The 27,526-nt window shown below is 46.1% G+C and overlaps 1 protein-coding gene across 1 annotated transcript; it reads left to right on the forward strand.

The window, feature by feature from the left end:
• Positions 1 to 27,526, forward strand: LOC311212038 (cytochrome P450 2J2-like; the record flags this gene model as incomplete). Its single annotated transcript, XM_084291141.1, has 9 exons — positions 1 to 144; positions 21,094 to 21,256; positions 21,869 to 22,009; positions 23,546 to 23,706; positions 24,489 to 24,665; positions 25,181 to 25,322; positions 25,492 to 25,679; positions 26,591 to 26,729; positions 27,348 to 27,526. 9 exons carry the CDS (start codon positions 1 to 3, stop codon positions 27,524 to 27,526), a joined length of 1,434 nt encoding a protein of 477 aa, XP_084147267.1.

Consider the following 27,526-nt stretch of genomic DNA (forward strand, 5'->3'; position numbering starts at 1 on the left):
ATGGGGGTCCGGCGCCAGATGCTGCTTCCAGAGAGAGTCTTTTTGGGTGAGCAGCTTTTCACAGCACCCCCTCTGCAGCAGCTCTGGGCGGAGGTGTGCGAGCACCCGGCGCATGGGAAGGAGCCGGCTGCGATCTCGCATCGGGTGCGTGGGGTGGGAGAGCTCCTCCGGAGCCCGGCGCTTGGCAGGACCTGCCAGTACAGCTTCCCCTTGACGTCAAGAGATGGAGAACAGCGTTCATTTATAGCTACAGATTCTTCACGCGCAGCTGTGTGACCGCATCTGCACTGGCCGGGCCCGGGGAGGAAAATCCAGCTGCAGGGCTCAGTGCTGCAGCAGGATCCGGCCCCACGGGCAGTGCTGCTTTGTTCAAATCTCAGTCACCAGCATGACAAACCACATCCATAACATGGTGGGAGAAGAAGGGAAGTTGGGGAAATGTTGTCCCATGTGTGTTTCTGCTGGCAGTGTCTGTGTTTAGTTGTATTGTTTTGTGGCGGTTTGTTTCAGTGCTACATCCCTGTGCTCCCTTCCTGCTTGTGGCAAGCCTCTGGGTTTCCACCGAGTGAAGCTTGGGAATTGCTGGCAAAGCCTGATTTTAATTTTTTCTCGTGTGTTTAATCCTGACATGCTCCCTCCTGCATTGCTCATGGGGGTCTCCTGAGACCACCCATCCCAGTGAGACTCTTCTTTCTCCTGTTCCCCAGGGTAAGTTATGGGCTTGTCACCCCATGTCACACCTGGGAACTGTAATAAGCCAGTGGACAAGGCCGTCCTTTACACAGCCAAAGCTCCTGGAGGCACCTCGACCCCACACAAGGAGCCTCCTCCTGTGAGGAGCTCCACAGCCAGCAGTGCCATCATCTCCAGGCACCATGCTGAGCATCAGGCTGGCACCTCTTCAAAATGAAAAGGTCTTGCAAGCCTCCAGCCAAAATAAAAAAGCAAATAAAGTTCCCTAAACGGTGTTCTGGGTTCAAAATGAGCTGTGCAGTGCTGGCGAGGGCAGGTTTTCCATCACAACACGGCACTGGTGGGGGATGGCATTTCTCACCGTGCACTAATGGGCACCACGCACCTGGCTCTCCACGTGTGCATGTTCTGTGTTTTATGGGTTTTCTTACTGCTGTTCTCACAAGCTGCTGGTCTTGAAAAGCAGAAACAGCGCCGAAACCGAGGAGCAGATCCTCAGCAGATGTCCGTGGCGGGAGCTGGGCTGCCCCCAAATTACGGCAGCTGAGCCCCAGGGGCTGCTGTGCTCCGAGAGATAAATCACCCCACAGTGACCTCCCGGATCTGGTGGCAATGAGGGACCATCTGCAGTGTCCTCGGTGCCACGGCACACACCTGGAGCTCTGATGCCCATTTTGCCAGGCTCAGGGCAGTCGGCAGCAGGGCACTGGGACCATCCGGCACAGGCTGCCAGTCAGTGCTCCACACCTGGAAATAAAACCCATGGCTGAATGTGGGAATCACATAAATCAGCTAATTATTCCTCTCCCCCGTGCCCCCTGTGCATAGTTTGGTGTCTGAGTTGGTTTTTTTTGCTTTTCTCCAAAGCAGCTGGAGATGGGATGTTGAACATGGTGTGTTATTGCTCCTGATGGTATTAAAGAAAAACATCTCAAGTGCTGGTTGGCATGTTTTGATTATATGTGAGGGTAAAATGAGTGCCAGATTTGGCATGAGGAAGGCTTTTTCCTCCAGATGAGATTAACAGGAGTTGATGGGGGAGCGAGGAGGGGAAGCAAGGCACTGGGAGGTGGAGGGGGCACTGGATATAATCTCTCTCTTAGAATTAATTTGGTATTTTCACTGCACAAATCCCTGCTACAGAAGACCAGAGCCCTTGGTGGTTCCTCTTCTCTCTTCCTTTGGTGTTACTATTTGTGGCTTTATTTATTTGTACTAAAAGCCTTAAGCTCGTTATGGCATTTTGTGAAGTGTTTTTGTGGCTTGTGTTGAGTGAGTGTGTGCAGAGCAGTTGTTCCCTGGACCCTTTTGGATTTAATGTTTGTCATATGATTGCCTGTGATTTCATGACCCCTATGGCTGAAGTGAGCCCTGAGTTGTTTTTTTATGTATGTGCAATTTAGCTTTTAATTAAGGCCTTGTTATCCAGGGAGTTGCAGCTTGGTTGGCTCACATGCCTCAAGGTTCTCCTGGCTTGATGCTGCAGAAAGGTAGCCCATATTTGGAAATATTCGGCTTGTTTCTCTTCTTTCAGCTATCCAAGCTGTTTGAATTAATCTTCAGACTTCTTTTCCAATGTTTACTGAAGAACAGCAGTTTTTTTAACACTCCCTTTTATCACACAGTGTGATCAGCCGAGCTCAGACAATGCGCATTCATGCTGGGGTCTGTTGCTCATTTAGCCGTCTACAAACTCCTAACGAAGTGCAGATGTGCTGAGGAAGAGCCTCCCTCCACCAAACCCCAGGCCGTGATGCTTCAAGGAGCTACGGCCTGCAATCTGCAGCAGCTGATTGCAGGGACCGAGGACCAGAATGGTTACACTGGTCCTTAGTGGGACAGCTCAGTCCTACAAGGTCACCCTTGTAGCTTACCACGTCAGCACAATTAATTAAGCTGGGTTTTACTTTTATTTCTCTTCCTATTATCACCTATTTTCTACGCTGACGTGGTTCATCAGGTCCCTGTGTTTAGCTCTTAAAATTCATATTATTCACAGGCCTAAGGTCTGCCTTTTTTCCAAGTGAGTGATTCTGTTGCCGTGGTTTTTGGGTGCCCAGACTGTACCACGTGAACAGGACTGATATACAGAGCTGACTTCTTTTTCGCATGCACGATCTCTCTCAGCTGTCTCTAAGATACCCACAGATTTTGGGAGCTTTGGCAGACACCTGGCTGCAGATTAATAGCAGACGACCGGAGCAGATAGGTACCAGACCATCATGCTGTCCCTTCAGACAGACCTGGCCCCCCTCTTCCCTCTGCCCCTCCTCCAAGCAGAGACTGTAAATTCACTTGGCAGCAAGTTTCTGAGATGCCACCACGCTCAGCTGTCTTACTAAAGTAACCTGAAAAAGATTACTCCTGCTAACAGGTTTTCACACATCTGTTTTTGGAGAGGTTTAACATAATGGGAAATTGAGCTGTGTTTTAAGGCGGTGGCTTGGGATGTAATACTGTATAACCATATGCCATGCCTATGAGTAATTAGTAGAGGTGGCTCAGACATCAAAACTTCAGGACCAGGCCCAATTTGGAGAAGCACAATGTCTTGAGAAGTTTGTAGCCGGTGCTTTTATTTATAAAATGTGCTTTTGTAAATTTAGGATCCAGACTTGATCTCAGATTTGGTTCATTTTGAAAGTTCCTTGTATGTTAGGTGCATTCCAGCATCTTCATCCTGATCCAGTTTTAATGGTTTTGTGTTTTATTCTTAGGGAATGTTTCTTACTGATGCTTTTCTTTTAAAGCTATTGATTTCCCCTTCAGGTTCCTCCAAGCTCAGTAGTGAAACGTCAAGCTGAGTGCTACAATAATCTAATAATCTTTAGGAATAGTTCTGGAGTGTTCAGTATTAGCAGGGTGGTTAAACTCTGAGTTCAGTCAGTCATAATCATCATGTTGGAGCATGGTCAAGATGAGAAGTTTGGCCTGGACCCTGTGGCCATCTGGCCGTTGGCAAACCAGCTGCCTCCTGTGCTAGCAATGCCCGTCATCCATCATGATAAATCCCCATTTCTAGAGACAAACCTTCATTCTGCAGCTTACCTCCCTGTGCATAAATGGCCACGCTCTACAAATAGCATCACTGAGGGTCATTTAGGTTTCACACAGGCTCTTGGAGAAAACTCACACCAAACACCCTGGTGCAGCCATGGGTAGATGTGCCAAGCTTTGCAAATGTCCACAGCCTAGGTGGTACCTCCTGGAAAGTAGGGTGCCCATAAATCATTTGGCCCAAAGGGTGTAGAAAGGCACCTGTAAAGGCACAGGGTCCTCCCAAAGGAAAGGCAGATAAAGAACCTTTAAAAAACTGCTCTCAGTGACACAGAATAGGAGCCATCCATCCTGATGCTGACTTCTCTGTCACTTGCTGACTGAGGGAAATAGATGCTTGTGATACAGGAATTCCATTCCACTGAGTTCAGGTGCCTCGGGTAGGCCAGATAAATCACGATTTGCCTACTTTGATGCTTTAGCATCATCTCTGCTGATGCTAAAGGGAATCTAGACCAGTAGCTCTCTTGTAGACATCAGCCCCAGAGGCATCTAGCATCCAGGGAGCTGAGATGTGAATCTCAGCTGGCTTGTCTCTGCCTTGAAGCTGCAGTCTGAGAAAAAGGAAGCCTGGCTGAAAGCAAAGGCAGCAGAGACATAAAACAGATGCAAAATGTTGAGAAAGATAAAAGCTATGAGATGACCAACAGTCCTGGGAGGCTCAGGGCACTCTCTAAAAATGAGGCAGCACGAGGAAACAACGGGAGAGAAAAATGCAGGGTTGGACCACTGCAGGAAGATGAAAATTTCCTTTCAACACTGAAAGTAACAGTTTCTAAAATCCACCTTCTCTGTCCCTCCCAAAATGTAAATGCTGGTAGTTACCCCTGTGAAAATCTGGAGCAGTTTTGTGGTAGCAAGTAGCAGATTCTTGGCTACTGGAGCCTCAACGTGGCAGATGGTTTTTTTGGAAAATGACACTTGCGGAGCCCAGCTGGTAACCACAGCTGAGATCTCCCTATCAGGGATCTTACAAGTCAACTGCTGCATCGGCTTTGATTTCACTGGAAACAGCGGCTGGGCTGCTGAAAATTGCACCCAGGTGTTGGGTGAAGAGGTCAGACGTGGCCAGCGGTCCCCAGGCCAAGAACGGACCCACTTCAGGCAATTCCCCACGTTTACCACCAGAAATGTCTGCATTAACTGTGATATTGCTGGAATGCTTGGCAAGTAATTATTCCTTTATAGCTGATCTGTTAAAAAAAGTCCTCCCCTGGGCTCAGCTAATATTTAGGTCTATTCTGGGCCAGAGTTGGTTTTCCTCTTCCCGTGACTGCCCAAGGCACCTTGCTTCAGAAAGGCCAATCTGCTGCCAGCCTGCTGCTAAACCAAGCCAGAAACAGGCATTTTCCACCCCCCGGCAGGAAATGTTGGCATTTCGAAACAGACCCCTTCTGAACCACATGAGAAACTTGGAATATTAAAAGATTTTCCTGAATAAAAGGGTGGAAGAATGTTTCAACTTACACGTGTCAAAATGAAAATCAGTCAACAATTTGCCTCAAAAGTAAACAACGCAGCATATGGGGAACTCTGTTGTTGCTGCTGTTGTTATTGAAACCCTCATGCTCCCAGAAAATTTTGCAGAAGTGACATTTTTAGATGTGGGGGGGAAGTGTGTGACATGTATGACCAGTTGTATTTGCTTTTCCCTCAAAAAAAACATCAAAAGGGCTTTTTGACATCATCTCTGCTGGGGGCTGCATATTGTTTCACCAGCACAGATGACTGGGTTGCACTTTTTTTATAATTATTTATCTCTTGCACCAGGTCGCCATGCGCCTAACAATAAGTGAAGGACCTCCAAGTGTTTTCAGTGTCACCTGCAAGCTGGTTTTCATATCTTAACCTCCCCTCAGATCAAGAAAATACAGCTTTCTTTGTACCATCTGATCTGGATGCGATTTAACCCTCCTTTTCCAATAGTTTCTGTGTCCTCAAACTTTGTCTCTAAAACTTACTTCTTGCGCCCATGCCATATGCACACCCACCTGGATGTGTTATGTGCTATGTTATGTTTTATGCTGTGCTAAGTGCTATGCACACACACCTAACCATGATGTGTTATAAGTAGAGATAGCTGTGGATTTTCCATCCTGTCATTTTCCAACAGAAAAAGCAGATTCAAAAACATCAAATTTCGCTGTGGAAAAACAGAAGTCCTTTTCCTCTGTATGAACAGCCCCCAAATAAAGGGGGGGGATTAAATGCAACTAGTAGACAGTCTACATTCAAGGGACTGCTTGCATGATGTAAGGTTTGGGAATTCAATTTATCCTCTGCAAATAAAATAAATAAATGAATAAAATAAAATAAATAAAATGTTGTTGTTGTTGTTGCTTTTTTAAAAAAAGTGTTAAAACTATTTTTTTACCGAAGTTACCAAATTTTCCAAGACAAGACGCCCTATGAACTCCACCAGTAAGGTTCTTTGAAGGTCAAAGCTTAACTTTGGAAAAGCATAGTCCTGACAGTCTTCCCAACACCACAGTGGCAGGGCTGCATGACATGGACCGTGATTTCCTGCAGATATTACAGCCAGTAACGCTTTCCTATCCTGAAGTGTGTTAGGATGTGCTCAGAAACCGTGGTGATCCTAGTGCCACAGAGGTGGATTGAAGTTACCTGGGGTCTTGCTGTGACGTGGATAATTTGCTGGCTGTTCCCTGTGTTTGGGCATTTGTTCCCCCTTTAAGCCATCCTAGTGTTTCGGCTGGCTTTGTAGTCCTCCAGATGAGCCAGTGAGCATCTCACCTGAGCCAGCCGAGGTGTGCTAACATACAGACTGGATGATAATACACCATAAGAGATTACATCCCTCCTTTCTCACTCTCAATTTTTGATATTTTAAACATCTACCTAAGCCAAGGCAAGAGTTATTCAGATTATTTAATGTTTCACCAAATAGATGAGCTGATTGATTTGTTTCCTATAAATAATTTCCCTTTTGCTTTTAGGCATGCTAGAAAAGGAAAAGTATCTATTCTATAACTCTAGCCTTATCTACGATCCAGCTCCAAGTCCTCTGAATATTGCCCCAGCTTTCTGAATGCTGTTGCAGAGCAAACACACCTTACAGCTGCTCTGTGGTGTTTAAAGGACAGAGGCACCTAAACAATTGTTCCCCTGGCTTCTGTTTCCAGTGAGTGAAAATATCTTACAGACTGAACAGTGCTGATCACCAAACGCTGCAGAATTGTTGCTTGTTGCCTATTCTCTAACAGGGATGCACCAAAAATAGAAACAGCTGCATCTTTCAATTGGTGAAATTTGAATAATGTTGCTGTGCTCGAAATAAAATGGGGAAGCCATGCAGAGTGAGGGGCTCGATCGGATAAGTGCAAAGGAGACCAAATTTCAGCATTCTGTGGCAGATATAATTCCAGATTTTTCTGACCCAAAGATCAAGTAATATTTGAATTTGGGATTCTAGTATATTCTTATGAAGGCAGCAGCATCAGCACAAAGGATTACACTAGGCTGCTCAGGGAATGGCCTCACCAGCTGATGCTGCTGATGGACAGATGTAGCAGACCAGTGACTGCCAGATGATCTCAGAGAGGTTTTAAACCAGGAAGATAAGAGAACTGTTTTTCTTCCGTAACTCTTCTTCCCTTGAATGACTTTACTGGTTTTAACATAATTGACTGAAATTGGTAGATTTTTCTGAAGAGTTAAAGCTTTAACATGCCTTGTCACTACCAGTCATTCAAGAGCACCTGTCAGCTGTAATTCTTAGGAATCATACATCTCTCTTACTTAGCAATATAGGAGAAAGTAACCCCAAAATCTATCCCCTTCTGTGATGCTGTTTTGCTGTTCTTGCCTATAAGGCTGAACCCACAGGTGCTCCTCAGCACAGGTGTCGAACCAGTACAGCGCACAGCAAGGCTGATAATTAGTAGGATACTCTGCAGCAGTCAAACTGAGAGCAATTTCTGCACGTGAAATAGATGAACTAAGTCATTTAGGTCCTGCAGTACCTAAATATATTTGTAGACTGAGGTGCTGATGTAGGACAGAGGGGCCATGACTGGCCAGTGTGGGACTGGTGCTTGCTGCTGTTCTCCACAGGAGACAAGAGGGTGAATGAGAAGCAGGGCTCAGTCCTGCTGCAGTGCCTCCAGATCTCCCCAGCACTGACCGAAAGGCTTTTTAGGATCTCTCTTGCCAGTTTGTTTCCAATCCACGGTTTTCCTGGGGATCACACCTCTGTGGCTCTCACCCTCCTCTTCCTCCTGGTGGCTGTGGGTTCCTGGGGCCTCCCGCAGGCTGGCCCTTTGCGACTCTTGCATCCTTCACATACTCGAGCTCATTTGTCACGTTCCCCCATTTACTCATTGCACAGTGATGCATATTTACTAATTCTAACATTTCCTCGTTAGTCATTCCCTCCAGGCCCATTAATCACTATAAATTCCCAAACGAGAGGCCACAGTACATCGTTCCTTCCAACAGACAGCTGACACGTAGTAATTAGGCAGCTGAACATAAAAATAATGAGGCTGAGGCTCCCGCAGATCTCCTTCCCCCTCTCAGCACCTCGGGGGCAGCCTCTGCAACACGCCTGGCCCCACAAGCCACCGCTCACACCATGCCTGCACAAGCTGCTCCTGGGCACAGACGTGCCTGTTTCTCCCTCTTTTCCCCCCAAACCTGCTACCCGATCCATTGAAGAGGTACCCAAGCGTTCAGCTTTGGGACTTCTGGTGGTGTTTTTCTGCCCATGACATCAGCCCAGACACTGAATTATTGAATCTCTCTGCCTCCCCTGTGTCCCCATCATGCAGGGACTGGTCCAGCTCCCGTTGTTCCTCTCTACCTGCTGCTCCAGAAAACCCTCGTGCCAAGCTGCCCTGCCAGTTTGCCGCAGACTCTCCAACTCAGGGCACACTCTTGGAAATAATGCAGCTTTTCACAATGGGTTTACACGCTGAAATAAATAGCATGATCCAGGCATTAGTTTGAATGCCATGTGCAACGCAAAAATGTTCTGAGACCAAAATGCTTTTTGTGTCCAGCCTAATTTTCCTATTTTCTTGTATTTTCCCTCTTTTTATCTACACTGCACTGCTTGGGAGCAGTGCTGTAGATTTTTTTTCTCATTTTTTTTTTTCTTTTTATTCTGGTTTGGTTTTGGCCAGGAGGCGTTAGTGTTGATCACTTTTGCTTGCCACAGAAATGCCCTGGGAACCAAGTGTCCATGTAGAAGGGCACAGCACCCTCCAGTCCAAACCACACCAGCATGCCTGGCATTGCTGGCCAAACTGGAGTTACTGGAAAGTAGGAAGAAACTTCCCCTGTAGCTCTTTTTTTCTCCTCGTCCCTTCTGAAGCAATGTATCTGGGCTGCATTTGGCTTAAATAGCCCCTTGATCTGCTTTGTTTATGGTAATTTCTTTATTCCTGTGAGAGAGTGAGGGAAGCCAGCACTGAACTGATATTGTTATGGGACTACAGATGGGCAGATGGTTTGAAAAAACGATTGCAAGATTTCACTTGCACTCTGGGCCTGTCTTTCACATTTGGGTGCAAAGACCAAGTTTGTCTTCTGTCACAGGGAGCCTCGTTCAGATTCCCTAAAACTGGAAATCAGTTTGAAGGCAAATCCCCAAGGTCAGTGACGCCACAGATTTGGAGGTTAAGGATTTGAGGTTAAGAACTGACAATGAGGATGTTGAGGCAAGATTATGGAAATGAGGATCTGCAGCAAATTCTCTCTCGTTTCCCCCTTGTAACCTGCTAATGACATTAGTGTCCGCCTTTGGCGGCCCCTTCTCAAAAGGGAACTTTCTTTAGCACTAAAGGCGCTTCTATGAGTCCCAGAGATACCGGCAGTGAAACGTGGTCAAATCTGCTAAGACCCAGATATGGGACACAGTCCTTAAAAGCCCGGCGCTGACTTAGAAGAAATAACCTGAAATGAGAAGCAGAGAAGAAAACAGAGAGGGGAGGTGGCCCCCACTGCGGCATCCCCGCTCCACTCCCCGCAGCCGCTTTCTCCCCATGCTGCTGAACGCACTCTGCTAAAAACTCAATCTTCACATCTCCCAGGTGAGCTGGAGCGCTCCCACTGTCCCTTCTTGCACCTGCAAGGCTGAGATTTGGAGGGATTAAAGCCAGGATCATAAAGCACTACCTACTGACGCTGCTTGCCCAGCTCGCACCACCCAGCTCCCAGCTCCACGGAGTAAGCGAGCAGCCTGTGTAATGTGTTTTCGTGTCGCTAATGCAAGTCGCTGCCAGGAGGTAGCCAGACTCGTCTGCTCCAGGGAGAGTTTCTGGACATCTGGCCCACGGCTGGAAATTTCTGCTGTAAGTACTTGGCCCATCTTCCTCTAGGAGCACTGCGCGAGCTGGGCTGGATTTCATTTCTGCATGGTGGCGCTTCAGTGAATAAAACAAAAGCCCCTTGTTTTCCTGCAAGGTCGTGTTTCGTCTCATGCACTGCAGCTTGGCTGCTGCAAAGTGAAGCCTCCTCCTGAAGCCAGTGTGACACCACACGTTTCCTCCTTCTTTTCCTCATGATGTTCCCACTGTAACTTCAAGGACAGACGACTGAGGACAGCCAGATAGGAGACATGTAGCAGAACTGCATCTGTTCCCCATGAAGGTGGTGGGCTCAGCTGTAGGATTCATTCCCCTGTTTCTTGTCTGAAGGACTTTTCTCCTCGTGTTGGTGAGATCAGGCCCATTCCTCTCCTGTGACCAGGTGGCAGAAATTGGGATCAGTTTGCTCCCTTTCTTTAAATATTTTATCGAGTGATAGCTAATGAAAACCTGCAAGATATTTTTTAACCATGAAGTCAGCAAGATATATTCTATAAGGACAGCAAACTGTCCATGGGGATGGAGTTATTAAGTGTGGATAAATAATGTGTGTGCTGTTTGAGAAGCACCTTACACACCTGTCCAAAAGACCTGCCCTTCTATCAATCTCAGATGTATGAATTTACGGCCTTGTTATGAATTTCCTGATGCCTAAGCTCCCAAACATTGAAGCATTCATTCAAAGTAGCTATAGCTTTACAAATAGATTTTTTTTTTCAGAAATAGTTTTTCCATCTGTTTGTTCCATTTTCCCATCTGTTCCTCCAGCCTCTTAGTCTTGTTCAACCTGTTTATGAAGATTGCTTTTAAGTGGAATATATATATATTTTTTTTCCATTACAGGACAATTGTTTTTTTCACAGTGGTTTGATTTGTTCTTAAACTGCCTCTCTGAACCGCTCTGGGTGCATTTGCTGCTGAACCACTCACCCTTCCAATGGGTGTTTTAATCCACCGATGTGACCATATGCTTTGAGGCCACGAGGAGTTATTGTCGAATAACTTGTGGTCACTGCAGGGCCCATGGCTACAGCCCAGTGAGACACCCAGCACGCCCTGAGGGTGGCATTAGGGTGTTCTCCTCGGTGCCACAGAGCTGTGACATCAGGGCATTTGAGTTGATTCATGCAGGTAACTTTTTTTGCAAAATGGGACAGTCTGCTACCAGAAAAAATCAGGTTAGTAGGCAACCCTTCTACTGCTCCCTGCCCCAATGGGTGCTCCCTGCCCTGACAGCTTTCAGTCACCAGCTTGGGGACATTTTCTGCAAATGCACTTGTCTCATGTGACCCAGGTGTTGCTCAATGGCCAGATATCTTAAAAAAAAATAAAATAAAATGTAGAGGTCCCCACTGAAGATGTCCTGCCACCACCTCCCAAGAGCTCTCTTACCGAGGAACCTGGAGTAGCCTCTGAGAGGTACCCAGGGCAGTCCCCAGCCCATGTCTGGAAAAAAGCTCCCAGGAACCACCAGGCAGAATTGTATTAAAGCTCGATCAGAAGCTGCAGGATTTGTCTCCCTGTAATTGTCTGAGAGACACAAGCGAGCGCTCTTCGAGGAGCTATCATTTCTGCTACTAAGAGAGCACACATTTGCGTCTCCCCAGGCCACCCAAAAAGGGATCTTTGATTTGTCAAAATATTCCTTTATGCAGGGGAATGGAGAGCTTGGAAGATATCCAAAAATGTGTTAATCTACACTTTTTAAATTTCTCTTTTTATGTAGGGAGGGGGGGAACTAATAATAAGCTTGTAAATCATGTGGTTAAGTTTAAAGAAAAATGCTTTGGGAAAGTTTTCCAGTCTTCTGTGAGACATTTTGTTTTTGTTCCTTCTGTCTCCACAAGACTTTTGCCTTCTACAGTTTGCCAGCAGGAGGAAGACTGGAAAAATTCTGCTGGTCCTGTTATCACAAGTGACAATGGCAGAGTGCTTTTGTTGTTTTCCTTCTTCTGGTAGAATGAGATCAGACCCTCTGCTTAGCTAAAAACAAGACATCTTTTTTGTTCCAGATGTGCTAAGCAAGAGAGCTATTTGTAAACAATGTTTTGTTTTTGTTTTTTTGCCTTTTTTCCCTGTTCAACAAGAAGCTGAACACTTCCTCGTGTGGCCATGAGCCTTTGTAGGCTGCTGCGCTCCGTCTTTCAGGTAAAAGTGCTCACAAAAGACTTTGGTGCAAAGGAGACCCCAATTCCTGGTCACCTGCAGGACTTCCCCAGAAGGACGCTGACCAAGCACTGGCCTTCCTGTCTCACTGCAGCCATCCACTTCTTTTAAAGGTCTATGCTTAACAGCATCTTGCTAAGACACTTACATGATGGGGAAAGCAGCCTTTCACAGCAGCTCTTGGTCTCGGCAGTGGTTTTATTTCAGGATGTCCTTTCGGCCACTCGGAGCTGAACAGAAATGAGCTACAAATTTACTTCCATGGACAACTCTTTGGTCCTTGGGCTCTTGGGTACAAGATGCCAGTCCTGAATGTTTGATAGCAAATCTCAGGGCTTTACAAAATTTAATAAAAAGTTTATCCATCCTCAGCCTGGGTTGGTTTGGTTCTCTTTGTTCCCAGAAAATAAAGGCTCTGTGTTCACAGATAAATTCCCCCCATATGAGTATTTCCTTTAACTGGACAAAAGCTTGCTAGAAGAGAACAGTTCTCCCTTTGGGCAATGATGCATTCCCCCGTGCTCATGGTATGCACTATTCCCTTCGTTCACTTTGTTAATTTTTGCAGTTCAGCTTCCATACGCCGCTGCTCATGTGTGGTGCCAATGCTGCTGGTGATGAATTTCTCGCCGAGCTGACTTGAGCAATGTCTCTCTGAAGTAATCATTTTCTATCTCCCCAGCGTTTAGCTGAGCACATAGTCTCCAAGACCTTTCACCAAGCATCCATCAGCACTGAGTTCATGCTAAGCAAGACACTACCCTGTTCCAGAGGCTGAGCAAACCACATGCCTACGCTGTAACTAATTATTTCTATTGGCTGATTGCTTTTTAATGCATCTGTTTTACAGGTAAACAGATTTATCTTAGAAAGGGAAATGTAATAATAGTGTTGGGTTTTATTCATCGCCTTTCTTCAGAGACTGAAAGGCTGTATGCTGAAATAGGTGTAAGCCTTACACAGAATTCAGCTGATTTTTGTACCCATGTAGCGTGGATGCCCCAGATTGTTGGGACAGATCAGGAAAGCCTAACAAAAATTGTGGAGCCTCCTAGCAGGACTCCAAAAACTGATGATATTAACCAGGCGGTCTACAATCCAAAACTCCTCATGAACCTCCCCATTTAAAAAGGAACTTTTTATAATTTGCAAATCCCCTGGAGAAAGTGGTTTCTGGTGCAAGGAGACCACCACATAGACCCCCACTCACACATCTCAAGAACATCAGCTCTTTGTGGTATTAACTCACCCTTGTGATCCCAGGTGCAAAATCTGAGAACAATTTCCAAATTGTGAAAGTGTTTGCACATTGCTAGTACTGCAAAAGTGCTTGGAGATGTCTCAGACCACACAACCCATGGGCCAAGGAGATCCTAAAAACAGTGCTTGACCCAAAAATCTTGTGACTGACACATCAGAAGGGTGGATGGAGGCACAGAAGGAGACAGCAAAGCACAGCTTGGTTGTACAATGAGTAAAAATTAGGGGATTGCAGGAAGGGGAAGAGAAACTGGGAAGCTCTTTCAGACTGACAAAATAAGGAAAGAGAAGACATTGATGAAATTAAAATTCTTGGAGGGAGATGTCAAGTGTGTGCTGAAGGTGAAGCCCTACCTCCACAGGCTGATAGCACTGTCTAGGTGGCATCCTCACCCTAGGTACTCCTGCACCTTTTAAAATTATATTTAAAAAACAAATAATTAATTAAAAATAAAAAAGGGGGTCTTGAAAATAAAACGTCATGGCCAGAGATATTCAGGAGTGACAGTGGCTGCCTTCTTTTCAGCACATGGCCAACCTCCCTACAGCACTGGGCTGGGAGAGGGGAGACGACCTTTACCTGCTGCTCTCTGCGAGCAGGGGTCACGGTGAAAAAAACAGGACCGAGGCATCTGGCAGCAGCTTTTGGGGCTGGACTTTGGTTTGCCTGCCGGGCTGGGGTTGCAGCTGGCTGGCCTGATCTCCCTGCCTCCCACTGGCTCTCACTGAGAGCAGAACATGCCTTCTCCTGCTGATTTCTGCTTGCCATATTGATTGCAGCAGGGTATAATGGAGACAAGTCAGGCAGAAAGCCAGCCACCCTTGGGAATGATTAAAGAGCAGGCAGAAAAGGATAGAAGTGAAGAAAACCAGGCTGACACTTAGGACGTGCTGGATTTGGAGCAAATTATTCCCCTTTCTCCACCTCATCCCATCCTGGTACTCGGGACCACGCAGCAGCACCTCTTTTTCAGCTCTGCCCAAAGAGAGGCACGGTATCGACCCTCATGTATGCGGGGAACAAAATCCCCAGAACTCATACAATATCCCCATTGTGCATGGATTTGCAGACTGATTATTCAGAGCGTAGCCAAGGAAAGGTAAGGCTATGACCCATTGTTTTCGTGCGATCAATTGAATACTGTCATTTGCATTTAAAACGCTCCGAATTCGCACTGTCAATATGCCAAACAGCTGCTCGGGCTTTTCAGCATTCCATGGTGACAATCACACTATCGTACATCATTGGCACCAGGATTTGCAATACTCTCAGTGTCAAAATTTTGTGTGTGTGTGTGTGTGTGTTTTTTTTTTTTCAAAAAAAATCCCCCCCCCCCAATACCCAAACCTGTGAAAAATCCGCTTTTAAAATGATCGTGTTCGATGCTGCTAACCAGGCCTTCACAGATGCCAACATATCAAAATTCATCTCTTTTCTTCCTCTCCTACAATTAAAAGGTAGTTAAGAAAGAGGCTGTTCCTGATAGATCCACCTTCTGTTTTCTCCTTTGTATGCGTATTATTCATTAGCAGTCTAATAAGAGTTTCAAAATGCTCTGTGCCTCTGCCAGCAGGGCATATGTATGTAGACATGTGCTTGTGACAGATAAGTACATAAACAGCATATTGGCACCAGAAAGACATCTGTGCCTAGAAAAACGCTTGTGATATGTACATAAATGACATTTTAGCTCTAGTCAAGTCCTTGTGGCTTTGAGAGGAATATGTGACTGTACTCTTCTCTGTGAATACTGAAAAGGTGCATCTTAGGAAGGAGAGCGTTTTGGAGGTTTGCTGGGAGCCGAAGGAAGAGCTCTGATGCACGGAACTGATGCTGGCATGCCGCGAGCACGGCCTGGCACCCCCAAAATCTGACTCGATGCATCCATGCAGGGCACGTCACTGAATGGGGCTCGCAAAGGCAATGCCCCTGGCTGAGAAGAAAATAAAATCTCATCCCAAAGACCAAAAAGTGGGGGTGAGCTGGGGTGTGGGGGCACAAGGAGTGCTCCCCACAGTGTTCCTGCAACCTGCATTTAATTATCTGGCTGACAAATGTGAACAAAAGCCCTTTACCACAACAGCCTCCTATGGCAGAAAAGGGAAATTTTGGTCTATTTCAGAAGGGGACCAAGTGTGCCATCCTCTGGCATCCTTCCTGGGTTGCACCACAGGCTCCTTTGTAGGTGTACTCACACCCCTTGGCTTAGGCTCATAATGCCTCAGTTTACCCGCTCATGGTGAGAGTTGCCTGTCTGATAGCTGCAATTCATGCTGGAAACTTGATTGTGGCCAGGAGATAATGGGTGAAAGGCCCGTGGGAGAATATTTGCATCTGCTCATCAGTAGAAGAAAGAGAAGATGGAAAATTGGAGGCACTTGAGTATTTGCCATGCTTGCCTGGCAGTAAATATGGACTGCCCTCCCTGATTTCAGGGCTTGGAGTCAGGCCACCAGAGGTATTTGAGCCCTGAGCTCCCATGGGAGCACTTATGTCCCAGTGAAGTCACCCAAAGTGAGGAACTTGAGCTTTACCCCTCCATAAACACTGGGTTCAAGCATGTCTTCCAGAGCTTGCTCTGGGAGGTACAGGTGCCCCGCAACTCTCAACTCCTCAATTTCTGCAATTACAAATCTGTTGTAGATTTCACGAGATTCAATAATGCAAATTCTGGAAGGAAATGAGTGTCCAAAACTGCCATTGCCCCTGGGTCAGTCAGGACCCACCTGGGTTGGATCAAGAAACAGCAGCTGTGCACGCACAAAGCCCTTTGGGACATGGCCCTAGCATGCATATTGGGGTGGTCCCTGCTGTTCACCAGCTTGCTCATGGTGAAAACCCTTTCAGCTCTGATGTGAGGAAGAAAGAGCAGCAAAATATGCTGTGGTTCCTTTGACTTTGCTGGAGCCTGTTGGTTGACATGACCCGAGCATGCAGCTCCCCAGGCAGGTGGGGATCTCACACCTCCAGCCTCCTCGAAGCCTTGCAGGCTGCGAGGGGAACCGCAGAGTTGTTACTTGACTGAACAAAAAAGTGTTTGGGGGGAAAATTGTCTCCAGTCACTCTCATTTTGCATGTGATTTTTCCTACATATGTTTCTAATCATTAAGAAATTCTGTAGCTTAAATAATGCTCTGAAAGTACGGTAACTGTTGGACTACATTCTGTTGTAACCTTATTGAATTTCACTTCTCTGGAAAAAATAATGGGATACTATATCTTGAAAAACAAATGGTAATTGCGTTTTTAACAGAATGTTTCTCTTTGTGTTTCAAAACCTTCTGCACACAGTTAGACATCTAGCCAGGGAAGAAGGTACAAAGCATATGGGCCAATTTCTGTCTGTTGGCTGTTCAAGATGCCTTAATATTTAAGCAGCGATGGGTGTGTGTCCATGCAATATGGCACAGTGTATCTATCTACCCCGTGTCCACGAGCTCAGGTGAGGTGGCCAAAAAGTTGTGTACTGGGGTCAGAAGAGGCATCCTAGGAGGAACTAGGGAAGGTGGATTTACATCTGCTCCCTATTAGGTGTCATCGTACCACCCTTATCTCACATTAATTCACATTTGGGCAATTAGAAACACCAAAGACTGATGTTCTTGTGCTCATGGTGAGGACCAGAGACACAGGTTCATCCTCCAGGTGACCAGGATGTTACAGCAAAGGGTTCTGTAGAGGCTGCAAAAATAGGAATTGTCCTGCACCTCTGCATTGCCCACACACTGAAGTGCTATCACTTCCTGAGTGCTTTGGGGTTGTGTACACCACCGTGAGCTGATTTGATTAAAAAATGGGACCCAAAACAGCATCGTTGCAATGCAGTTTGGCAACATGCTGGTGTTGTTGTCTACCAAGGTTAGGAGAGCCATGGTAGTACCGGAATGCCCTTCCCTCATTTCTGGTAAATCTAACACGTTAAGGACTTTGTGAAGAGATGCTTTTGGACATGTGAAGCTTCAAGGCAAAGTAATAGGCATGAGGTTTCTGACTGACAAGACACATGTGAGTACATGCAAAATGTGCTCCTCCAGCTAAAAATAACATTTCTCCTGTCAACCACGATGCATCCACCCCCACAACACCACCCAGAAGAACACATTAACACCTTGGCTTTGCACGTAGCCCAATTCACAGCAGCCACAAGTGGTAGAGGGATCTGCACTCTGTGTGCATGCTGACAAATCATATGGCATAGCGAAGAACAGAGGAGTGAAACTGGGCTAGCAGAAGTTGACGCCTTATCATCACAGTCCCTTTGAGCATGCTGTAGGCTGACACCTCCACCAACCGAGTCATCTCCCCGATGCCAGGATGAAGAGCACGAGCCCACTATCCTGATTTAGCCTCCGAGGCTCGGCTCGCCACACCAGGAAGGTGCATCGATGCAGATGGGTGGAAGAGCACCTCAGGTGTGCTGGCATGGGGACAAGCAAAGAATGTCCAACCACTGCTCCTCACAGCTGTGCTACAGTGGGGGGTAAAATACACATTGTAGACCAGTAATGTGAGATATTTCTCCCAGTACCGCTCCTCAGTTTGTGCCTAATATCATCCAGAAACCTGTGAATAGTATTTCAAACCAAGTAGTGTTGAGTTGCAGATAGGCATCACCCTTGGGAAGGAATCCTACAGTACCTAAGGCACAGGTCTGTCGTAGAGGCTGCGTGTGCTTCCACTGGCACCACAGTCCAAGGCAGTGAAAGACATGGACAGCAAAGCTTTCAAAAGAGTTAAAAGACTAGAGAAATATCATTTTTTGCCCAAAGACTACTTCCTGTGATAATCTGCTTTTTTTTTTTTTCTTTTTCTTTTTTTTTTCTTATAAGTCAAAGCTTTCTGAAAAGTGCTGAACACAATAAAAATTTACCATGCTAAGCTTCTTACCATAATTTCTGGGCAAGTCTTTTTGAAAATCATCATCAACAGTTCAAATGTAGCTTGTTGGCACAGTACAGTTCTTAAAAAGTTAAAAAATATTGCGAAACTATTGGCAGCTGGCAAGGTTGATTCATGGACACAGATGTCACCATCAGACCATTGCAGTCTTCTCCTGGACAGCATGAAGCTTTACTCAGAGGAGATTTTCGGAAACCCAGGAGATTAAAAAAACGTAAATTCCAATCTCTCCTTTAGCCGGCAAGCACAGGAGCCTATGTTCTCACTCCTGAAATTAAGCTCCTTTAGCTCTCATCTAAGTGGCTGGGCAGAGCCTTGGGCTCTTGCAGTTCTTCCCTTGCCCGAACTTCACCCGATGCCAGCAAAGCCAGGAAGGCTTTGGAGGGCGTTGAAGGCATCTAGCCCTTCACAGACGGCGCTTAGCAGTTAACAGGATCAGCACCTCAGCGACTTGCAGGCTGTCCATCACCTCAGATGCCTTACAGTTTTTAAATTATGCAACGCCCACCATATGTAATTAGCTAAGTAAGCCGCTTTCACTTAACCTCAAATGTTTGTAATGCTTATAATCCTGGTTGGGTATCTGTATAAAGGAGCTCTTTGTTAAGGGCAGAAGGGAGCAATTTTCTTCTATAAGAAAACCAGGGACTTGACACGGATGTAAAGCTAAACGTTTGAAAGATCGCTTTTGTTTGGCAAACAGTGGAGTTTTGGGGGTTGTTTTTGGAGGTCCCAATGTTTAAACTTATTTAGCAAGTGGTCTGGCACTAGCCATACATGCAAAAGCAGCCTGCCTATGATGGGTCTTGTCCCAGTCAGCTATAGGCATCCTAGCTATTTTTCCTTCTAGTCCTTTCTTATTCCTGTTTCAGCAAGTCTAACACCAACATCAAGTTCCTTCCTGGGATGAAAACCTGTGAGTTCACCAGCAAGCATGGAGCTTCAGCTTTGGCCCATTTTGGTTTCTCTGTTGGAAAAGCTGAACAGTCGGATGCTCTTGGTGATTCTTGTCACATTCCTTTTGATTACTGACTTTGTGAGAAAGAGGCGTCCCAGGAATTTCCCTCCAGGGCCACAGCTCTTTCCTTTTGTGGGAACCATTGTGGACTTAAGGCAGCCCCTCCATCTTGAGATGCAGAAGGTAAGGACATTTCTCCTACTGATAATATTTTACCTCCTCAGTGACTTTTGTCACCTAACCTGCAAAGCAAAGGTAGGTCCTGAAGAACAAGCTGTATATTAACCATGTATGATAGCAATAATTCTTGGTTTTATCCCTTACCACCACCTCCTCTTCCATGGGAGTTGGAAGGTTTGATGGAAAAGAAACTCGTACCAGAGGAAAGCCTCCTCTTTCTTCCCGTTGGACCATGGCCATTTTGTGCCTGAGCCCAGGAAGGGTTTGGAGGAGCCGTGCCAGACCGGGGGAGGGATGGCAATTGCTATGTGAAAAACTAATTGTTTGGACAATGAAGATCATGTCTCAAAGTTGTCTTTGTTCAGAGGCCAACAATTTGCCCCATTACATCTGAAATAAACATTAAGGCCCAGAGTTAACCTTCTCCATGGCTTCTTCTGTACCACAGGAAGAGGCAGAGATAGCTCTAGAAAGGTTTTCAGAGCTTTGACTCCCACCAAAGCCAATGACACACGCTGTGTACCTTGTCTGAAAAAGTGGGAGAAAAGGTTCTGGCATGCTGGTTGCAAATATCTTTTTAGTGACTTTTTGTCTCTCACTTTTACTTAAAAGATTGACACCATCCTATCTACCCCAGATTTTCACAGCCCACTAGCATAGCTGTCACCAGGGGAACCTTTGAGGAAGGCTGAGACAGTATGCTCAGGATATTGGGTCAATAACGCATAGTTGTCACTAATAAAATTAATCTCATTAATTTATGCACATAAAATGACAGAGCTGACCATCTGACCTCAGGCAGATTTCGTAAGTCACCATGTCAGTTCAGGGTGACCGTGTGTGTCCCTCTTACAGAGTCACACCAAGGAGTACATGGACTGAGACCTTGGCAAAGCAGAGCCCAAGAGAGGGCAAAATTGTCCTTTGCTCTTATACATCAGGGAGTTAAGTACTGCAGAGGAGAGAATAATGCTAGCAATGTCCATGCAAGGAAAATGGCTATAAATTGGCTATAAATGCATTCAGGCTTAAAATTAGAGGAAGTTTTCTAAGCATCAGCAGTTGGAGCCACTTTCCAAGTGTGATAGCTGGAGCAAGAAGCCTCACTACTTCAGACAAAGTTGGTGAAGAGGACTACGTGTCGTGCACTGCTCTCAGCAGCAAGAGCCTTGGCTTGGAGACCCAGGGGATGCTGTTGCTTATTGTGAAGAAGAGAGGAGAAACAGGTGCCCATCAATCACAAAGCAAAAAAGGCCTTTGTTACAATTAATAGCAACTGGGTGAAAGCCATTTCATACCTATTAAAGAATATGAGCAAACCATCCCTCCTGCACTGCATACAGCTCACTAACATTTCCTACGCCATCTCCAGCCTTCACAGAATAGTTGATGTTGGGTGGGACCTGCAGAAGATTTGGGTTTGCATTTTTCTTAGGTCCACCCCATTGCTCCAAGTGGAACTAAATTCAAAGTTAGATGCAGGCCTTCTCCAGGCTAGTTCTGAAAATCTCCATCTTCTTGCACTCAGAGGGCGATGAACTCTCTTTCAGCTCTCCGCTCGCTATGGAAAGATTTTCAGCGTGCAGTTTGGAAGTCTGACTTTTGTGGTAGTCAGCGGGTACCAGATGGTGAGAGAAGCTCTTGTCCACCAGGCTGAAATATTTGCAGATCGGCCAAATATTCCACTTCTCCAAGAAATTTTTAGAGGCTTTGGTAAGTACAGCTTCCGAGATTTTGCCACAAACATTTCATCTATTTGCAATGATAACAATCAGAGTGAAAGAAGGCTGAATTCAACCCTCGGTAACTGTGCCAATAAAAGTTTGTGCACAGAAGGCAAGTGCTGAAGTGGGTCTAATAACCTCACAGGTGTATATTTGAATTTGTCTGGGGTTTAGGGATGACGCTGGGATCAAAATCACGTATTGACCTGGATGAAAGATGACACATAAAAGCAAGCTGTCCACTTGTGATGGGCACACTTGAAGAGTTTTCCCCTTGCCTTTCTCTGCCCAGGCTGCACATAGCTCCAGAGGCGGGGTATGGAGCTCCTGCCTGCAGCTCTGCCAACAGCGTGATAGTACTTAGAGTATTTTGGCTTACACCTTTTTTTCCCACGCAAAGTGACAAAGTAGCAAATCCATAAAGCTAGATCTTTAGCATAAGCCAATTAGTCTTGAATTTTAATTCCCAGGCAAAGCTATGGTTTCTCAATGTCTGCAGTTCTTGTTTGCTTTGGTCTGGGGTTTATAAGACCAATGGCCATTTCTGAATCCCACCACCCATATTCAACACAGAATCTTTGCTTGCTTTTTCCACCCACAGGGCTCATATCATCAAATGGGCATATATGGAGGCAGCAGAGAAAGTTTGCTTCAGCAACACTGAAAAGCATTGCTGTAAGTTTTGAGGAAAAAGTGCAAGAGGAGAGCCGATATCTTGTGGAGGCGATCGAGGAAGAGAAAGGTAGGCAGCCCACGTGCAGCACCGTGCCCAAACCTTTCACCTAGCCTTTTGCCAGATGAAGGGAGAGAAGTAAAACTCTTCCCTCGGTGTGACTCCAAACGTGCAGGCCATTTCTACAATAGCACAAATTTCTATCTTATGCTTCCACATTGTGCCTTTTAGAACTTCTTCTAAACCTCAGATCCCCAATTTCATTTCTTCCTTATTAATATTAAGCAAATATATGCTAGGTGTTTATTAAAGTGTGCATGTTTATGTGGCTAAGAAAGCCTTTTCTCTACCCTGCGAAGGTATAAATGCAGCTCTCATGATAGCAAGCACGTACGCTCAAAGGCTCTGTTAACCTCTGCCTGTCCCTGGTTTTGCAAAGTATTTTAAAACTTGTTTAGTCAGGCTTTCCTTTTGTATCATGCACAGATGAAGCATGTGCCTTGCTCTTTTATGGTCCAGCTTTTAAGAACTGCCAGAGGGATATTAGTAAGAATAATTTGTATGTTGGTACATGGGTGATGCTGCACTTCAGCTTTAAATAGAAGCAGATGGGGTTTAGCTAATTCTATGGAGCTATATATAGTAAACAAGAAAGATCTAAATAGGAATTGTGAAATTATATACTGAACTTGCTCCATTTTAATTGCTGTTGCACTGAACAGTCCAAATACTTCATGTTGCCAATTGATTATAGTCCTTTACGGTCCTAATCAATAAACTAATTAAGCTGCTGTTTTGAGCCTTTCTTCCCATTAGTAATGACAAATAGTGATCATGTCCATCACTCCGGTATCTGAGCACCAGCCCAGCTTAATTACTTTCTCACGGAGTGGAGAGATCAGCAGTCCTGTGTGTGGTGCCTTGCATTTCAACGCGATGCTCCCCACAGTATCGACAGCAGCTCAGGGCTGTGCAGGACTCATTACTGATATTAGGCTCTTGTGTCACGGCAAGCAGCTCTGGGCTGCCTAAACATGCCCAAGGAGATGATGGCCTCTGCTCGATAGCCCTCCTGAGGAAAGCAGGTGTGATGAGCATCAAGCCACACATCACTCTTTTAGGAGCCTATGGGCCACATAAGCCATCTCTGGATTTTCCTGTTTCATTACTTTGTGGTACACGAAGGCCAGCACAAAGGCATTTCTGCAGTGTGATCTGTCTTGAGCTCCCTGCCCCAGGCTCTCTTGGTGTTTAAGATGGACACCAAAAACACATTGGAGCACACAAACCCACATCTGCTTGTTTTCCCTGGGAAACCTTTCAGACCCAGCTTCCGCGGCTCTGTGTTAACACCGGTGTGTGCCAGCAGCCTGGGCTCGAGGGAAGGGGATGTCCTCAGGGAGAGGGCACCATGGCACACAGTGCTCAACTTTCAGCAGGGTGATGGGGTGTTGGGGAGCCCAAGACACGGGGCAAAGCCTCAGCACCACCACTGATGAGAGGCAGGGGAGGTCTCACCCCAGCTTCACATCTGTAGGTCGAGTACAGAATGTTTTATCTGAGAGTTAAAAGCAAGCCCCGTGGCTTTCATTTTGTTCCCTCCAGGACAACCATTTGACCCTCATTACAAAATTAACAGCGCTGTTTCAAACATTATCTGTTCCATAACTTTTGGGAACCGGTTCGACTACCACGACAATAACTTCCAGGAATTGCTGCACTTGCTTGCGGAAACACTGCTGCTCATAGGAAGCTTCTGGGGCCAGGTAAAGCCAGTCTGCCACTTTTGTAACTTCAGCTCCATGTAAGTGCTTGGAAACAAGTTTCTAAGGTACTGAAGTAATCTGTTTTTCCCTGTAAAAAAGGTCGTGCTATAAGGGAAATGACCACGGGTATTGTTTTACATGAGGCTGCGTTAATCCATTAAATCCATCAGGAATGCAGGCAAGCAAGTTAAAATTATTGAGGCACATGGACAACAAAGATTGTGGGATTGTAAAGCCAACCTTATACCTGACAGAACAGAAAAGCAACAGAAAAACCTTAAAGTCACTGTGTTTCTACCGAAAGAAGAGAAAATATTCATAGCATTCAGTGAAAATTCCCTCCTCCCCCACCCCTTTCCCAGCCAGCTTCTCAAATACTTTTATTTTATGACCAGAAGAACTCAGAGGCACGGCTTATAAGCAAGTAGGCAGCTCTGGGACTGGCTGCCATAGCTCCTGCATGGCCGTATGCTGTGGGCTGGGTCAGTCCTTGCTCCCTCTGACACTCATTTCTGACCCCAGCAGCCACCTCCAACCTGCCCTTCACAAGAGGTGACAGTGTCGGCCACCCAGTGTCAGAAAACTTCATCAGCAGTAAACATTTGCCTTATTCTTATCTTGTTTCTATTTGCTTGCATGTGTAACTATATTGACCTTTGTAGCAAAACTGATTTTTTTACTGATAGCAAGCAGAGCTAATAAATTGTAGTACCGTCTCAGCTTTCATGCCCTGCTTTTCTTTTTAACCCAAGAAGTGCTCTTCTGTTCTGATTTCTCGCCAGCTGTATAACGCTTTTCCTTTGATAATGAGATGGCTACCAGGGCCCTTCCAGAAAATCTTCAGGCACTGGGAGAAACTTCAGCACTTTGTGAAGGGTGTGATCATGAAACACAAGGAGGAGTTGGACCAGTCTGAGTCTGGCAATTACATTGACTGTTACCTGAAGGAAATAGAGAAGGTGAGAGGGAAATACCTAAAGCCACCTAAAGCTTAACCCCAAAAACGAGCAGACAAGACTCAAGGCAGTTTTGTTAGAGGGGCCTTCTCATTCACATCCAACTTGAGCAGCAGCAGGAGTCTGATCATTTTGAAAATGCACAGACTTTTTTTATTTTTATTTTTCATTTGGAAGTATTTACACTTTGTCTTCTTCCATTTTTCATTCTGTCACGCGGTGTAGGAGGTTTCTCAGGGAATGTGTTTAGGTTTCTGTGAGAACTCGCATGACGGTGCTTGTTGTGGAGAAACTTCACATTTAGAAATGCTACCTGCTTTTAAAAGTTGCAATACAGCAGACTTTGAGGCAGGCTTTGGGGGAAACCTCACACTTTAAAGACAGTAAGGGATAACAATTTTGAAGTCCAAGGGTGGTGGATAATAAAAGACTCGAGTTACAGACAGATGGCTTTGGATTTGGGTTTTGAAAGCATCCCCTTCCTACTAAGGACTTCCACTCTCTTCTTTTTACCCAAGTTTAAGGGTGACACAAGCTCTTATTTCCACGAGGAAAACCTGCTCTGCTCCACCCTGGACCTCTTCCTGACTGGGACGGAGACGACGGCGACTGCCATCCGCTGGGCTCTGCTCTACATGGCCGCATACCCCCACATTCAGGGTAGGGCCGCCGATGAGTCCTTCACTATACAGCCCCAAATCAGATAATTGAAACAGAAAATGGAGTTGTTTCCAGGTTCACCTTGTTGGACAGGCCTGTGGTCCAGCTTTCTTATTGGGAATTTTCTGAGCATAGATCTTTTTTGTATTTTTTTGTTTGGTTTCTGTAGAGAAAGTGCAGCTCGAAATTGACGCCGTGATCGGCCAGTGCCGCCAGCCCACCATGGAGGACAAGGAGCACATGCCCTACACCAGCGCGGTGCTGAGCGAAGTGCTGCGGATGGGCAACATCGTGCCGCTGGGGGTGCCCAGGATGTCCACCAGCGACACCACCCTGGCTGGCTTCCACCTGCCCAAAGTATGCCCAGGACAGCAGCCCCCTCCTCGCCCCACCAGCATGGGGTCTTCACGGCCCCAGTCCTAAATCTCACCTGGAGGCACCAGCCTGCAGGATCTAACAGAGACATCTCAGCTCTGTAGAAAACAGGAGCTGTCCTGATGGACACTGTAGGGCTGTTATGGGTCTCACCTCCTTACAGGGGAGAATTGTAAGATCCTCTTGTGTTGGTCATAATTTTCAGTTTTACAAAGTTTTGTTTCATACAAGATGCCTTCCATGAATTACATGAGCAGAGGCCCAAGAAAAATAGGAAAGCAAGCAGCTTGGATTTGTTAATTCCACGGAGTATTAAAAATAATCTATTAAAAGTAGCACTCGATAAAAGCCAAGTAATACTTATTGACGTGTATAGGTTGTTCCGGCATTATGAAAGCAAATATGAGATTTGGATAGATTGAGTGTCTTCCATGGACATGATTAGTTGTTTCTTGGTAAATTAAAAATGAAAAATCTGAGCATTTTGCTGCACATTGATTGGAATATTTTTCTTTCTCTGACAGAGGATGTGAAGGTAAACCAGACACAGTTTTAATAAAAAGCACAGTGAAAAGGATCAATAAAAAAAATTATTTGGTTAAGTTGCTTCCAATTCCTCTGGGAACACAATTTTATTGGTTTAAAGTTTGTTTATGTTAACATCACCAGTGACAGCAGCACAAGGTACAGATCAACAGCACAGTGATAGACCGTGGCACACAGAAGTGAACAATCCTGCAGGCTTTCACCCTCATTTAACCATGTTGGTTAGGAAAAACATGCTGTGCTTAGTAGTTTACTTTGTGTGTAGAACAAAGCTAATAATAAACTAGTCTGACAGCACATCAGCTCTTCTTCTCCATGCAAACTCCTGCTTCCTCCACCTCTTGCAGGGCACCACGGTGATGACCAGCCTGACTTCGATAATGTTTGACAAAAATGTGTGGGAGACCCCAGACACCTTTAATCCTGAACATTTCCTGGAGAACGGCCAGTACAGGAGGCGGGAGGCTTTCCTGCCCTTCTCTGCAGGTAGTAAGATGGATGGGGAGATGGGTTTGCTGTTTGCAATACTTTCTTTTTTCACCCTGCCAGAGCAGGGGGAACTGCTCCGTGTCCAGCTTTCTGCCTCTAATAGCAGCCCATGCCTGGCATTTCCCACAGTGAAAATCCCCTGGCAATTAATACTGACTGCTCTGAGCCGAAGGGAAATCAATTCTGTTATTGCAGGATGAAAAATAAGGCTTTTTCCTTCTGCAAGAACTGTGTAAATGGGCTCTGTTTTTTTTGACGAGTCTCCCCTCTTCGCCCATCCGAACAGCCACTGCCGTCTGCAGAGCAGGAAACTTCTGGGGACGGTTTCTGTACGATGTGTGGGTGAACATTGCCACCTAACCTTGCTAGGAAGAAAAGCTCCTGCAGCCCGTGCAATCCAGTGCAGGCGAGAGGAGCCTGGAGGCAGTGGAGACCCCAAACCAGGCCCCTCAGACCCCAGACATCACCCTCCCTCATGTCCCACTGGCCCCACAGCCCCTTCAAGCCCCCATCTCCTTGCACAATGCAACTCCCCAGGGGCTGCTGCAGCAGCTATCGAGGACAATGCTTAAACCTTGCTCCACACGCAGTGCAGATTTTTTCCTGCTTTTCCAGGCAAGCGGGCTTGTCCAGGGGAGCAGCTGGCCAGGACCGAGCTCTTCATCTTCTTCACCGCCCTGCTGCAGAAGTTCACCTTCCAGGTGCCAGCCGGTGCCAAGCTGAGCTTCGCCTTCACGCTCAGCCTCACACGCTGCCCAAGGCCCTTCCAGCTCTGTGCTCTGCCTCGCTGCTGA

The sequence above is a fragment of the Netta rufina genome, assembly GCF_964035555.1.
Source record: "Netta rufina genome assembly, chromosome: 8".
NCBI lineage: Eukaryota > Metazoa > Chordata > Aves > Anseriformes > Anatidae > Netta > Netta rufina.